This window comes from Andrographis paniculata, unplaced genomic scaffold, assembly GCF_009805555.1.
Source record: "Andrographis paniculata isolate CXL003 unplaced genomic scaffold, ASM980555v1 Contig55END, whole genome shotgun sequence".
Taxonomy (NCBI): domain Eukaryota; kingdom Viridiplantae; phylum Streptophyta; class Magnoliopsida; order Lamiales; family Acanthaceae; genus Andrographis; species Andrographis paniculata.
Window position 1 is genome coordinate 1,870,393 of NW_026137590.1, and position 13,109 is coordinate 1,883,501.

The 13,109-nt window shown below is 31.8% G+C and overlaps 2 protein-coding genes across 2 annotated transcripts; both read left to right on the forward strand.

Annotated features, from left to right (window-relative positions):
- Positions 1-1,597: 1,597 nt before the first annotated feature.
- On the forward strand, positions 1,598-2,590 carry LOC127256352 (peroxisomal membrane protein 11-4). Its single transcript, XM_051282327.1, has one exon. It carries the CDS (start codon positions 1,768-1,770, stop codon positions 2,434-2,436), a length of 669 nt encoding a protein of 222 aa, XP_051138284.1. The 5' UTR covers positions 1,598-1,767; the 3' UTR covers positions 2,437-2,590.
- Positions 2,591-5,577: 2,987 nt separating this feature from the next.
- On the forward strand, positions 5,578-9,210 carry LOC127256078 (cell number regulator 6-like). Its single transcript, XM_051281909.1, has 5 exons — positions 5,578-5,843; positions 5,954-6,075; positions 6,895-7,009; positions 7,749-8,017; positions 8,822-9,210. Exons 2-5 carry the CDS (start codon positions 5,965-5,967, stop codon positions 9,062-9,064), a joined length of 738 nt encoding a protein of 245 aa, XP_051137866.1. The 5' UTR covers positions 5,578-5,843; positions 5,954-5,964; the 3' UTR covers positions 9,065-9,210.
- Positions 9,211-13,109: the final 3,899 nt, after the last annotated feature.

Here is a 13,109-nt window from a genome sequence, read left to right on the forward strand (position 1 = left end):
TAGTCGAGATTTTTTGAATCGATACGTGGAAAGGCTGTTTTACTTGTGTTACTTTGAATTTCCTGAATTTTATGGCTACCCATTGTCTAAATTTCATTGACTATGCTGTAGGAATTCCCAAATGGTATGTCTTTCATTTACGAGCTTTTTAAGTTTCGTTTTATGACATGAGATGAGCCTCCCAGTCATTTTTTAGATTATTTTGAATTTATTTTTATTTTTTAAAATAGAAAATGATGAATAGATTGTTATAGATTATTATTATTATTATTATTATTATTATTATTATTATTTTGCAAATGTAGATTGCATTGTAATCTTTCATTGAATCTTCTATATGGTGATGTTAAAGAGAGAAGGAAAAAGAACCATACACTGGTAACTTCTTTTAAGTTTTCACTATGTAAGAAAATAGATTGAGATATCTGTAAAGATCGAATTAGACCCACAAATAAATTTGTATTTTACTTTCGTACGAAAAAATGGTATACAACAGAGTAAATGTTAATTTACATTACTCATAAAAGACAACGAAAACTCTAGAATGAACTCTATCATCCACCGCACTTTACACAAAATGCGGTTCGGTCCAAATAGCAGTTTAGATATTGTATTTCTTATGTCTCAAAAAAATATTTTTATTTTGCTATTTTTTTTTTTTTTTGTTTCGAAATAATAGTTTTATTTTTATTTTTGATAATTAGTTTTCCACTTTTTTTTTTTTTTAACAAAAATATCTTTATTTTTGCACAATAATTACATAAAGCAGAAGTATTTTGGTCTTTTAGAAATACTTTTACACCTGGAGAAAGTATCATTTATATTAATATAATATAAAAGACAAAAATATATCATATGCATCGATTCAAGAGTTCAGAAAGCACACATTTTAAATGTAACATATGGTCTTATTTCACAGAGCATGTGCTATCTGAAATTTTTATCGGTATTGTTTGGAAAAATCATCAACGTGACCGCCGCCCACAATAATTTGGATTGTATGGGTGGTCAAGTTAGTGGGATGGCTAATCACTGCAAGGTTATTGGTTCAAATTTTGTCGATATTTATTAATGTAAAATTTTTTTTTGTTAACTTGTGGCTATGACGGCATATCATGAGTTCAAACGCTATTTATACCCTTGTAGTTTTTCAATTGATATAGTTTGTAGTTAGTGTAGTAGAGTAGCTGAGTTCAAACGCTATTTATATCCTTGTAGTTTTTCAATAGATATAGTTTGCAGTTAGTGTAGTAGAGTAGCTGGTGAATGGTGACTGCAAGATCATCGGTTCAAATCCGCAGACATTTTTTGAGCGGAGTCTATTACATATGATTTGTCTAGTATAATTTTTATAAAACTTTTTTTTTTTTATTATTATAACGTGAAAATTTACAATTGTTATTCTTTATTCGGGGTAAACTGTCGGCTGAATTTAATAACCTACAAATTAGGCTCGATATGACGAACAGAACCAATGGTTTTTATAGAACTTGATAAGAGAGTTTATGGTTTTTACATCATAAATAATAATAAAATAAAGTAAATAAATAAATAAAATCCATGACCTTCCATTAGAATTTGGTGGCTCTCAAAATTTCTCCCTATTGTGACAAAACCCAAAACAATTTCTAACCAAAAAAACAATCCAACCACACACCAATTTATCCAAACTTTCCTATGCTCATTTCCCCTTCAATAAGCCCACCATATCTCACTCCCTCCACACTTCCCATTTCCCCTAAACCTAAAATATAGAACAAAAAAACCATGAATGACACAGTAGACAAACTAGTGATCTTCTTGGCCAAAAGAGATGGCATAGACAAGCTTGTCAAGACCTTCCAATATGTCTCCAAACTCCTCCACTGGCATGTCCAAACCACCCACCCTGCCGCCGCCGCGCGCGCCAAGAACTGGGAGCTCGCCTCCGGCATCAGCCGCAAGGCCTTCCGCTCCGGCCGCTTCCTCACGGGCTTCAACGCCCTGAGGAGATCTCCCGGCCCGTTTCCCGCCCTCGCCGTGCTCTCCAACGCCGGAGAAATGGTCTACTTCTTTTTCGACCACTTCCTCTGGCTCGCAAGAATCGGCGTTCTCGACGCCAAACTCGCCAAGACGATGAGCTTCATATCAGCGTTCGGCGAGGCGTTCGGGTATGTTTTTTTCGTCGCGATCGATTGGATTGTGATTAGGGAAGGGGTTAGGGAAGAAAGAAGGATTGTTGGGGGAGAAGGGATAGATGATGAGGGGAGGTTGAAGTTGAAGAAGATAAGGGTGGATAGAGTTATGAGAGTGATGGCTATGGCTGCCAATTTGGCTGATTTGATAATTGCATTGGCTGAGATTGAGCCTAACCCCTTTTGTTGCCATGCAATTACACTTGGGATATGTGGTTTGGTTTCTGCTTGGGCTGGTTGGTATAGAAATTGGCCATCATAAAGATTGAATTTTTTTTTTTTTTTTTTTTTTTGCATTTTGTTATCTTCATGTTATATATATATCATGTGTTTTTGGTTGAATGTTTGGATGTTTTACTGATAATTCACTTGTTTGTAAGTTGAAATGGTACAGGAAATAGATATGTGGGTTGTGGAGAGGATAGGAATTGTGTGTGATATATATATATATATATACACTAGCGCTTAAACCTGTGCTGTGCTGCGGAATTATCATATTTAAATTTAATTATTATACAATTTTTATTTAATTTTATAAATATTTATAATAAATAAAAATATTATATATAGATATCTTTACTTAAAAAATATATAAATTAGTAATCTAATATATTTATATTTTATTATTTTATTTTTTCTATAAATTGTCATTTTTTATATTTTTTTTTGTTTAATTTTTTTATTTTATATGCGTGAAAACTATATCAAACAATTTTTTTTAACAATATCATTCACTAACACTCATTACGATGTGGAAATATGTCTTAGCTATTTTTCAAGTGCGCTCGAAAGTAAATTTAGAAAGGTTGGAGGTTCGAACCCATGACCTTTATATTATATAATTACATTTAGCATAATATATTTGATTTAAGAATAACAACACAATAAACAAATTATACAACACATCAATGTTAATACAATTTATAGTATACCATATTATATAATTTCATATAGCACAATATATGTTAATTTCAGTGCAATATATAATCGACACAACACATTTTTATTTAACCTATAATATGCTATCAATTTTGTAATAAAATGATAATTGCTTCAAATTAGCTGCTAATTTGGTCAAATCAACACAATATTGATATGTAACATGTAATGTTTAAAATTGTAAGAATACCCTCAAAAGTAATGGTACAATTGTAAATTTTGGTGAAACATAAAACTAGTTTATTAGTGTCTGAAAACCAAAATTGCTAAATTACAAAATGAATACATTGTGCACAATTCAAACACAGATAAAAATGGAATATGGGTGTGTTTATTCGGGGTTCGGATTTTGAGTTGAGATTTGAATAGTAAAAATTTTGAATTTGAATAGTTGTATGATGTGATATAAATAGGTGTTGATGTGATATTTTGAATGTAAAATTGATTTTTAGTATAATATAAAAAATAAAAAATAAGTGTTTAATGGATAGTGTATTTAAAATTCAATCCCCAAACAGACACTTGTTTATGTGCCATGTTGTTGTACATGATACAGAGAATGTGTAATACATTAGTGGCTAGTTTGATGATCAAAGAAAGCCATATTTACATTCTATTAAAACACAAGAAATATATATATATACAATTAGTTTGATTTCAATTTAACTATATAATTATTGCGATCTCCTTTTTTTTTTTTTTTTTGTAAGAATATATTATTTATTTTTATAAAAAATATATTTAGGTTACTATTTAAATAATAAAAAAAGGTGAAAAAAAACATATCCTTTAATATTTATCTATATATATATACATGTATTTTGAATGAGATTTTTGGGACCGTTTATTTTTTTATGTGGTATATTATGTTATAAAATGATTTTTGTTGGATAATACTCCATCCGTCCCACATAATTTGTCTCTATTTTCTATTTTCGTCCGTCCCACATAACTTGTCATTTTTATTTTTGAAAATATAATTATGCACTTTAATAACATTTTAAATTTTAAATTTTATAATTTTTTTTAATTTTAATTAAACAATTTACTTATTTTAATCTTAATCTATAATTATTTTTACTAATACACTTCTTAATTACTTACTAATTATACTTTACCTAAATTCTCGTGTCTACTGTAATACATCCATATTACATGGGACGGAGGGAGTAGTACGAGAGGATGGATCATGGGCTATATTTATTTTTAAAATGTGTGATTGAATGGTATAAGAAGTTGGTTAAAGCATGGCATTTTTTTTTTTTTCATTTTTTTTTATAATAACGCTTTTAATATAATATTTTGGTAAAAGAAATAATATATATTTTTCTAATAAGAAACTATAAATGTTGAATGATGAATTTTTTTAAAAAATAATTGTTAACTAAACACATGTAAAACATGAGTACAAGCTGAACTGTTGAGTAAGTTTATTGACTATGTAATGAATATTCAACCAATGCTTATGTGTTTAACCATAAAAAATTATTGAATTATGATATAGATCTAGAGAAAAATAGGTATTTGATTTGATATTTTTAAAAAAATAAAAAATAAAAAATTGATGAATAATACAAATTTGAAAAAAAATTGATAAAAGAACACACCTCTGAGATATTTTAATAATAGGGGTCCGGCCGAGAGTTTACCCAATGCGCACTTTCGGGTAGCGGCTGCAGGTTCCGACGTCATAAAAATAATAATAATAATAATAGGTCAAAAGTGAAGTATGAAATAATATTTAAATAAATAAAATAATAATAAAAATAATTTGATAATTAAATGGAAATTATATTTACTATAAATGAAAAAAAAATATTTATGGACAATTAAATAAAACGATGGACATTTAAGATTTATTCGGTTGTGATTTGAAATTGATTTAAAATAAAATGTTGATTTCAATTTTGATGTGATATTTTTGTTACCCTTATAATATTATTAATAAGAGGTCAAAAGTGAAGAATAAAATGATATTTAAATAAATAAAATAATAATAAAAATAAATTGATAATAAAATGGAAATTATATTTATGAACAATTAAATAAAACAATGAAATTTAGGATTTGTTATGTTGTGATATGATTGATTTAAAATGAAATATTGATTTCAATTTTTATTTATACAGTATTTTTTGATGTGATATTTTTTTAAAAAAATACTAAATTTTTATTAAAAATTATTTTGAATAAATAATATTAATTTTGATTTGAAATAATATAAGAATAAACCTTTAAATTAAAATTTAAAATAAAAAATTTATACAAGCAAACAAACCCAATTTTAGTTCAATTGCTTCATAGCTTTGGGCCTAATTGGGCTTAATTTTTTTTGTGAGTATATCTAAAACAAAATTTTACGGCCGTTTTAGATTGGGCAGCTAGAACGGGTGCAGCACCTATGCGACACACTGGATAACTGCCTCTCTAACCGACCTACAGCCGTCGGCGCTTCCTTAGAACACACACGGTGGACTGTTTTCTGACCAGAAGGGAATTCCATTTCCATAATCTCGACCTCCCAAACAAACCTGCAATTGCGATTTCACGGCAATTCGATGGATTCTTTTCTCGTCGCCTTCACTTGATTTTGATTGCTGAGCTGTTGGTGGTGGCTGGTGACGGATTTTTTTTTTTTTTTTTTGTGGAGTTCTGCATTGTTCGGTAATTTCTCGAAATTGGTTTGATTCTCCGACGATCATCGCCTGAGATTGGAGAGGAAAGTTTGTGGTGAGTGTGATTTACTCAAAGCGTTTGGATTATTTGGTGATTTGTTGATCTCTTTAATTATTGTTGAACAGATCGATGGATGAATTTGGATTGACATTTTTTTTTTTCAGATCTTTGGAAAATGGCGGAGGAAACGAGTAACCCGTCGAGGTACGTTAAATTGACGAAAGAACAAGCTCCGATGGAGGAAATTAATCCCGGCGAACTTAATCAGCCGATTGATGTTCCTCAGGTACTGTGTGAGTGTGAATTGCACTGGCGAATTTCATAGTTGTAAATGTAGGTTTTCTTTACTAAATCTGATCCTAATTTATAAATTACATGTGTTTTTTGATCGAATTATAATTTGATATCACTCTGTGCACTTGTTTTGCCTGCGAAATTGCATTCTGGTGTGTGGTAGTTAAATGATTCTGGGAAATTATGTGTGTATTGATATGTGTCTTGAATTGTTTAGGGTTGTTTTGGATTTTTGAGTGTTCTTGGTTTAGTTTGTTTTCGATTTGAATGAAGTCATGTTTGTTTGGATTTGGTTTGAGTTTGATTTTTTTATTTGAGTTTTGATTTAGGTAGTATTTTGATTAGAAATGCTTATGAACTTAACAACATTTGTTTTGATTTGAAATCAAAACCAAACAAAAGTGGTTTTGGATGCAATTATATATTGACATGGCATAGCGCGAAAAAAATGAAAATGAATGAACGTAAGCATTATGTTTCTTGTTTTCATATTGCCTAGAAACTCCTTAAGAGAGTAACACCTTAATTTGAAATTCATTATGCTTTTAGACGTTACCGAACAAAAGTGGATTGTAATACCTCTTGAAATACATATGGGAGGGGCATGTGCAGGGAATGATCGATTAAATTGTAGACAATAGGAGCAAGAATGAACTTTAGCAGGTCTCGGGACAGTGAATAGTTTGAATTGAATTTTGTTTCATAGGCTAATGAGAAGCATCTGTCCTTGTATTCGATCGGAATCTTTTTGTGCGACATGCTTAGTATGTGGCAGAAGTTTAGATTGTGCTTTCTTGTGGCTCCCTTGCAGTTACATGTCCAGAAATGCCATGAATGTGGACAGCCTTTGCCGGAAAGCTATCAAGCTCCGGCAGATGAGCCTTGGAGTACCGGGATTTTCGAGTGTGCTAAAGATACAGAAAGCTGTAAGTCCTGATCTCATCAATGGAAAATGATCATAGTTTTTTTTTTTTTGCAGTTCCAAACTGAAATGGATGATTGTGTGCATTCGGAATTAATTATTATTGTTTTCCCGTGTTTGTATGAATAATGAGAATGGTTAGGGTGCTCATTAGACAGGATGTAGACAATAGATGATGTGAATTAATACTTCTTAAGTCCCCTAGATATATGCTCAAACTTTGGGGCACGGATTTTAATGTGTGTACTTTTGGTTATTTTTTACTTTTTATAATAAAAAAAATGTGGTATAATTCTTTACTAACAAATAAAACGAAAATATTATTTTACGACAAACAAAAAGAAAGTGAGCACAAACTTAGAGAATAAAAGGAGTACATTATGTGCCCTATAGATTCTTAGCATGTTTATTTTATATATGTGTTGTATTAACATATGTTATATCTTTATATCAATTCTAAATTCTAGTATTGCTATATGGATTGTTGTTATGTATTATAATTGTATTATGTTAATATATACTTTATGCTATCGGTTTATATCTTATTTGTTATCAACGTGGTTTCGACTAATTACAGTCAGCATAGGAATTGCACCTTTAACAAGTCCAATATCCTTAGTCGTCTTGAAGGAAAAATATTTTCTTGACTAGATATGTTTTTGTTTCTACGCATTGTTTGAGCTCGTAAGTTCGTAAATTTGAATAGTCAAGGAGTTCTTTACTTACGTTCTAATCTGCAACAGGCAAGACAGGTCTATTTTGCCCGTGCGTATTGTTTGGTCGCAATGTCGAACGAGTGAGAGACGACACTCCATGGACTCACCCATGCGTATGTCACGCCATCTTCGTCGAAGGCGGCCTTGCCTTAGCCGTCGCAACGGCAGCCCTGAACGGAATGATCGACCCGGGAACTACTTGCCTCATCTGCGAGGGCTTGTTCTTCAGTTGGTGGATGTGCGGCATCTACACCGGCTTCGTCCGCCAGACGTTGCAGAAGAAATATCATCTCAAGGTTTTTCAATCCACATACTCTCAGCTTATTCATTGTTTATAAATTACAACTATGCATGATTCGGTACGGTATATTGAAAATGCTTAATCATATTATATAACCGTATTGAATTCTTCACTATGTTAAAAAAATATTGATATTGTATCGAAAATTAGGTATGACATATATATACATTGTACCATACCAATAATTCGGTATACTAAATTACTCGTACAATATTGGTATATATCATTTCATACCAAAATTCAAAATAATTTTAAAATTTTATGAAAAAACTTAAAAATAATAATTTTGGTATCAATACACTAATTTATCGGTATATACCAATATACTTTCTCTGTCCCGGTGCAAGGTTGTCGTTTATTTTTTGCATGTAAATTTTTTAATATTAGTATTATAATGGGTTGTAGTGAAAAAGACGAAAATACCTCTATTAGTATTGTGTAATATAAAAGTAATGACATTTGTGTAATATAGTGTAAGTTGGAAGGGTATTTATTATGTTACGTAGGTAGTACAATTACTAAATTAGAAAATGGTAACCTTATTTTGAAACGGACGAAAATAGAAAATGACAACCTTTCAATGGGATAGAGGGAGTACTAAAAATATCAAATTATATACCGATATCGTACCGAAAAAATTCGGTAGTCTCATATGATACCAATATTTTTGATGACGTACCAAAATTTTGGTATTATTTCTTTTTGTATGATATGCGCCGTATTTCAATAATTTGATATATTTATTTCCACCTGTGATTGTAACTAACCGTACACGATACCCCTGTGTTGCTTGTTGCAGAACTCGCCGTGCGACCCTTGCATGGTGCATTGCTGCCTGCACTGGTGCGCGTTGTGCCAAGAGCACCGGGAGCTGACAGAACGACTTGCGGACGACACCACATTTGTCCCGACGGCGATAGTCAATCCTCCTCCGGTCCAAACAATGAATGCCAGCGGCAACGATAGCCCCGGCCCGGCATTACCACATTCGACGAATGCGTCGGAGCCGAACCGACCTAACCTCGAGATGCTGCCTTTATAGACAAAGCCAATAATGTGGCAAAAAAATGGTACTGAATGAATGATCTTTTGGACATTATTATAAATTTTGGTTACAACATTGTTTGGAGACACCACAGATGGTTCGATTTTCACTAACTATACACACTACAGCCCATTTTGAATTAATATTTTATATTTGAGAGACATTTAGAAGCGAACAAATGCGTTGCTTGTTAAAAGCGTGTTACTTAATAAGAAATCACAAATGCGACTTCACATATATATATATATATAGGAAAAATTGCAAAAAAAAATAATCACTATATAGGTTTAATTATCATTTTCGAATACTTTTTTCACTTTCGTATTTTAGGACACTATATGTAGGGAAACGGAAAAACACACATGACTATTATGTGGTGTTGCCGCCGGCATTGTATTGTCGTCTGCGTAGACACCGAAAATGTGATGTGAAATTTCAAATTATTTTTAAAAAATTAAATTTTAAATTCAATTTGGTCGGATCGGAGTGTTTTATTTTGAATTTGGTTAGTTGCAATGTGATTCAATTGGGCAAATTGGATTTTAAAAATACATATACTCTCTCCGTCCTATAACAAACAAGGTATCTATTTTTTATTTTAGTCCCTCGTATAACAAAGTATTCATTTCTTTTTTTTATAATAACTGTAGTATCTACTAACATTATAAATACTCTTATAACTTACAATACATTACACAAATGTCATTACATTTATATCACACAATGTTAATAAGGTTATTTTAGTAATTTTTATTTTATTCTTACTAAATCTCAATATAATAGTAATATTTTTAGCAAACGAATATCTAATTATGAGATGGAGGGAGTATATTTTTTAATTTTATTTCTAAATAATTTAAAAATTCACATCATCCCAACATCTACTCACAAGACAACACAACACCGACGACGTCCATGTCTGCGTCGGCAATGCCACGATAGTGCACATGAATGTCACGTGCGTTTTTCGATACCGAATAACAAAAATCATATTCGGAGTTCATATATTGTCCAAATATAATAATTGTAATTTGAGATCATTATTTACAATTTTTCCTATATAATATCTATATATATTGTGCAGTTGCACTGGTCACTGGGCAGGACAGTTATCGGAGTTCATCCGTGGCCTTGGCACCTAAGGCCATCTCCGACCCATCATCTTCATTTATCTTAATTTTACTCCACATAACTCTATTTTTTACTTTTTATTTTTCAAATATTCAATTTTTCCTATTATTTTAAACAATTTTTTATTTTTATAATTTAAATTTTAAAAAATAAAAAAATTTTAAAAAAAAACTAGCGTTTGTCACAGTGCAACACCAAAACTCTAAATTTGGTGCTGGGAATGGCGCTGGATTGAAGCAGCTCGGCGGCAAAAATGGTATTGAAACCCCGGATATGGAGCATGGTTGAAGATGCTCTAAACCCTTGGCTTTCTCTCCATAAGTTTGATTTGATTTGTCCCAAATCATATATATATAATGTAGAAAGCCATTCAATCTCATCAATGCAAATCCAGTTCAATTGGCGCCAACACGAGAGTTTGCATATGTCGGAATTGAAGAAGAAGACCACGAAGAGGTAAGACAAGCGGCTTCGATTGATGTTCCTAGCTGCTATATATGGATGCGGCGGGCTGCTGCAGACAGAGTCGACGGGGCTATAATCCGGTGAAAATTGGTGAATGGAGATAACGATAGGGCTTGAAGACTCTGCAATTGCATGATATAAAGTGTTTGTAATTTGTTTGTGCAGAAGAAGAATAAGAAACACCTATGTCATTGCCACTTAGATATCACTTCAACAACACGTGGAAAATTATTTTTATTTTTATTTTACGAAATATCTTGATAAACTATTCTTTTTTTAATCTGATATCTTATCCCTTTATCATTTTAGAATTTCAAATAGACCTTATCTGAAAATGAAAATAGTCTAACAACTAAAAACTTTTTGGTAATATAGTCCTCCGATGTATCACTGACGTGGTGATGCCATGTCAGCCGCGTCAGCGTCAGCGTCACGTCAGCAACGGTGGACCAGCGTGGCAAGTTCGGAATCGGGGGACCATTTAAGCGAAAAATTTTTATTTGTGAGACTCTTTTCAAATAAAATCTATTTAAAGTCCTAAAATGATAAAAAGAGTTAGATACGAGACTAAAAAATTTTTACCCACATATATATACACACATATTCGGTAAATCCTGATGTTTGTCTGCATCTACTCTACAGTTTTATCTTGTTTGAGTTATGTCATGGTTGCAGTATTTTGCTATTCCCATTTTTGCAAATATTGCGGTCATTTATATGATGAGGGATATAGTCGAATTTAATGGCATTTTCCGGATATTGTTTTGGGCATGAGTACTGAGTAGCATTTTCTCACTATTGTCTTGAATGTGTATTTTTTTCCCCCCCAAATGTTTAAGAACATTGATTCGATATTTGATGGTTTTTAAGTTGATCTTCTTTCAAAAGAGAATGATCTTAATTGTGTTGGTGATTGGATCGTGAAGACAACAATGAAGAAGAAGCTAAAGTAAGTTGTTTTATGTTGGCCTTTGCTGTTAAGTTGCTCCATAAAGACATGCCAATGTCGTTGGAGAGTCTCGTCTGCGGATAAAATAAGTTAATGATGCGCTTTTTTAACAGTTTAAACTTTTATGTGAGACGGTCATTCAGCGCATTCAACAAATGTGATGTTTGTGTGTTTCGATCTTGTTTTAGAGCAAGATTTACCTTAAATTTGCTTGTGTTTAATTACAAAATTTGACATGATCAAACTAAAAGAAAGCTAATAGTAATAGGTTCTTTGTAAGCTGCCATTTTTAGAACATTCTGGCTGGTGAAGCCTATCTATTCAGATTCTACATGTCATATTGAAGAGTTCAAAGCAGTCGATGATGCCAAGATTGGTTTAGTAGTTTGTCTTAAACTCTTAGAGTTCTCTTATGTGTTCTTGTAGATTCTAAAGATGTTAAAATGCTATTTAAAGTTGGTAAATTTTTATTTGAGTTAGATATTTATTTATTTATTTATTTTTATTTTTAATCTATAATGTATACTATACTACAATTTAACGATACTAAAAAATAAAACACTAATAGGCACTTTCTCGTTGTTTCTCAATCATATGATAAAATCTAATACTACATTCGTCAACAAATTATACCTTCAAACATTTGGGTACACGACCGTAAGAAATGACCTAATAGTGTGGGAGGCCATAGATTCAAAAATCCTAACACTTTTTAATTTGACCTGTCATAGAAGACTTATCTAATGAGTCATCTTACTGACACGGTTGGTTGTTACAATTCGCTAAAATTTACTCGGTGCATACTTAACATGTAAATATATATTTTTTTTAGAGCAAAAATTATTTTCGGTCTCATTCAATATCATAATTATCAATTTTGGTCTCATTAAAAAAAATTATCAATTTTGGTCCCACTTAAAAGAAAATTTATCAATTTTAGTCTCAAAATAGTTGACTGAGATTAAATACGGCCGTGTTGGCTTGAACACGACCGTGTTGGATGACTCAGAAGGTGATTGGGCGTCCCAGGCAGCCAACGCGGCCCTGTTGGATGACTAAGAAGGTGACTGAGCGTCTCAGGCAGCCAACACGGCTGTGTTGGATGACGCAGAAAGTGACTGGGCGTCCCAAGCAGCCAACACGGCCGCGTTGAAATCCCTGCACATCTAAACACGGCCGTGTTGCTGCCCGTGTTCCTACCCGTTTCTGAACACGGTCATGTTCTTGCCCATATTCTCAACACAGTCATGTCCTAAGCCATGTTCACGACCATGTTTTCAATATAATCATATTGTATGTCATATTTATTATTATTTTCACTTTTTGGTTAAAATTATTTGGTATATATATTTATAATTCAACAAAAATATTTTTTACAATTATTTTATAATATAAAAAATAATCAAGGAAAGTGACATGGAATGCGGGACAGACAGAAACGGCAATATGGACACTGTAGACACGAGAATTTAGGATAAGTATAATTAGTAGATAATT

What these genes read in the sequence shown, in the direction of transcription:
- LOC127256352 (XM_051282327.1), top strand. Translation starts at nt 1,768, where the DNA reads ATGAATGACACAGTAGACAAACTAGTGATCTTCTTGGCCAAAAGAGAT.
- LOC127256078 (XM_051281909.1), top strand. Translation starts at nt 5,965, where the DNA reads ATGGCGGAGGAAACGAGTAACCCGTCGAGGTACGTTAAATTGACGAAA. An exon ending in AGCCGATTGATGTTCCTCAG is followed by an intron (nt 6,076 to 6,894) that starts GTACTGTGTGAG and finishes GCTCCCTTGCAG; the next exon opens with TTACATGTCCAGAAATGCCA. An exon ending in TGCTAAAGATACAGAAAGCT is followed by an intron (nt 7,010 to 7,748) that starts GTAAGTCCTGAT and finishes AATCTGCAACAG; the next exon opens with GCAAGACAGGTCTATTTTGC.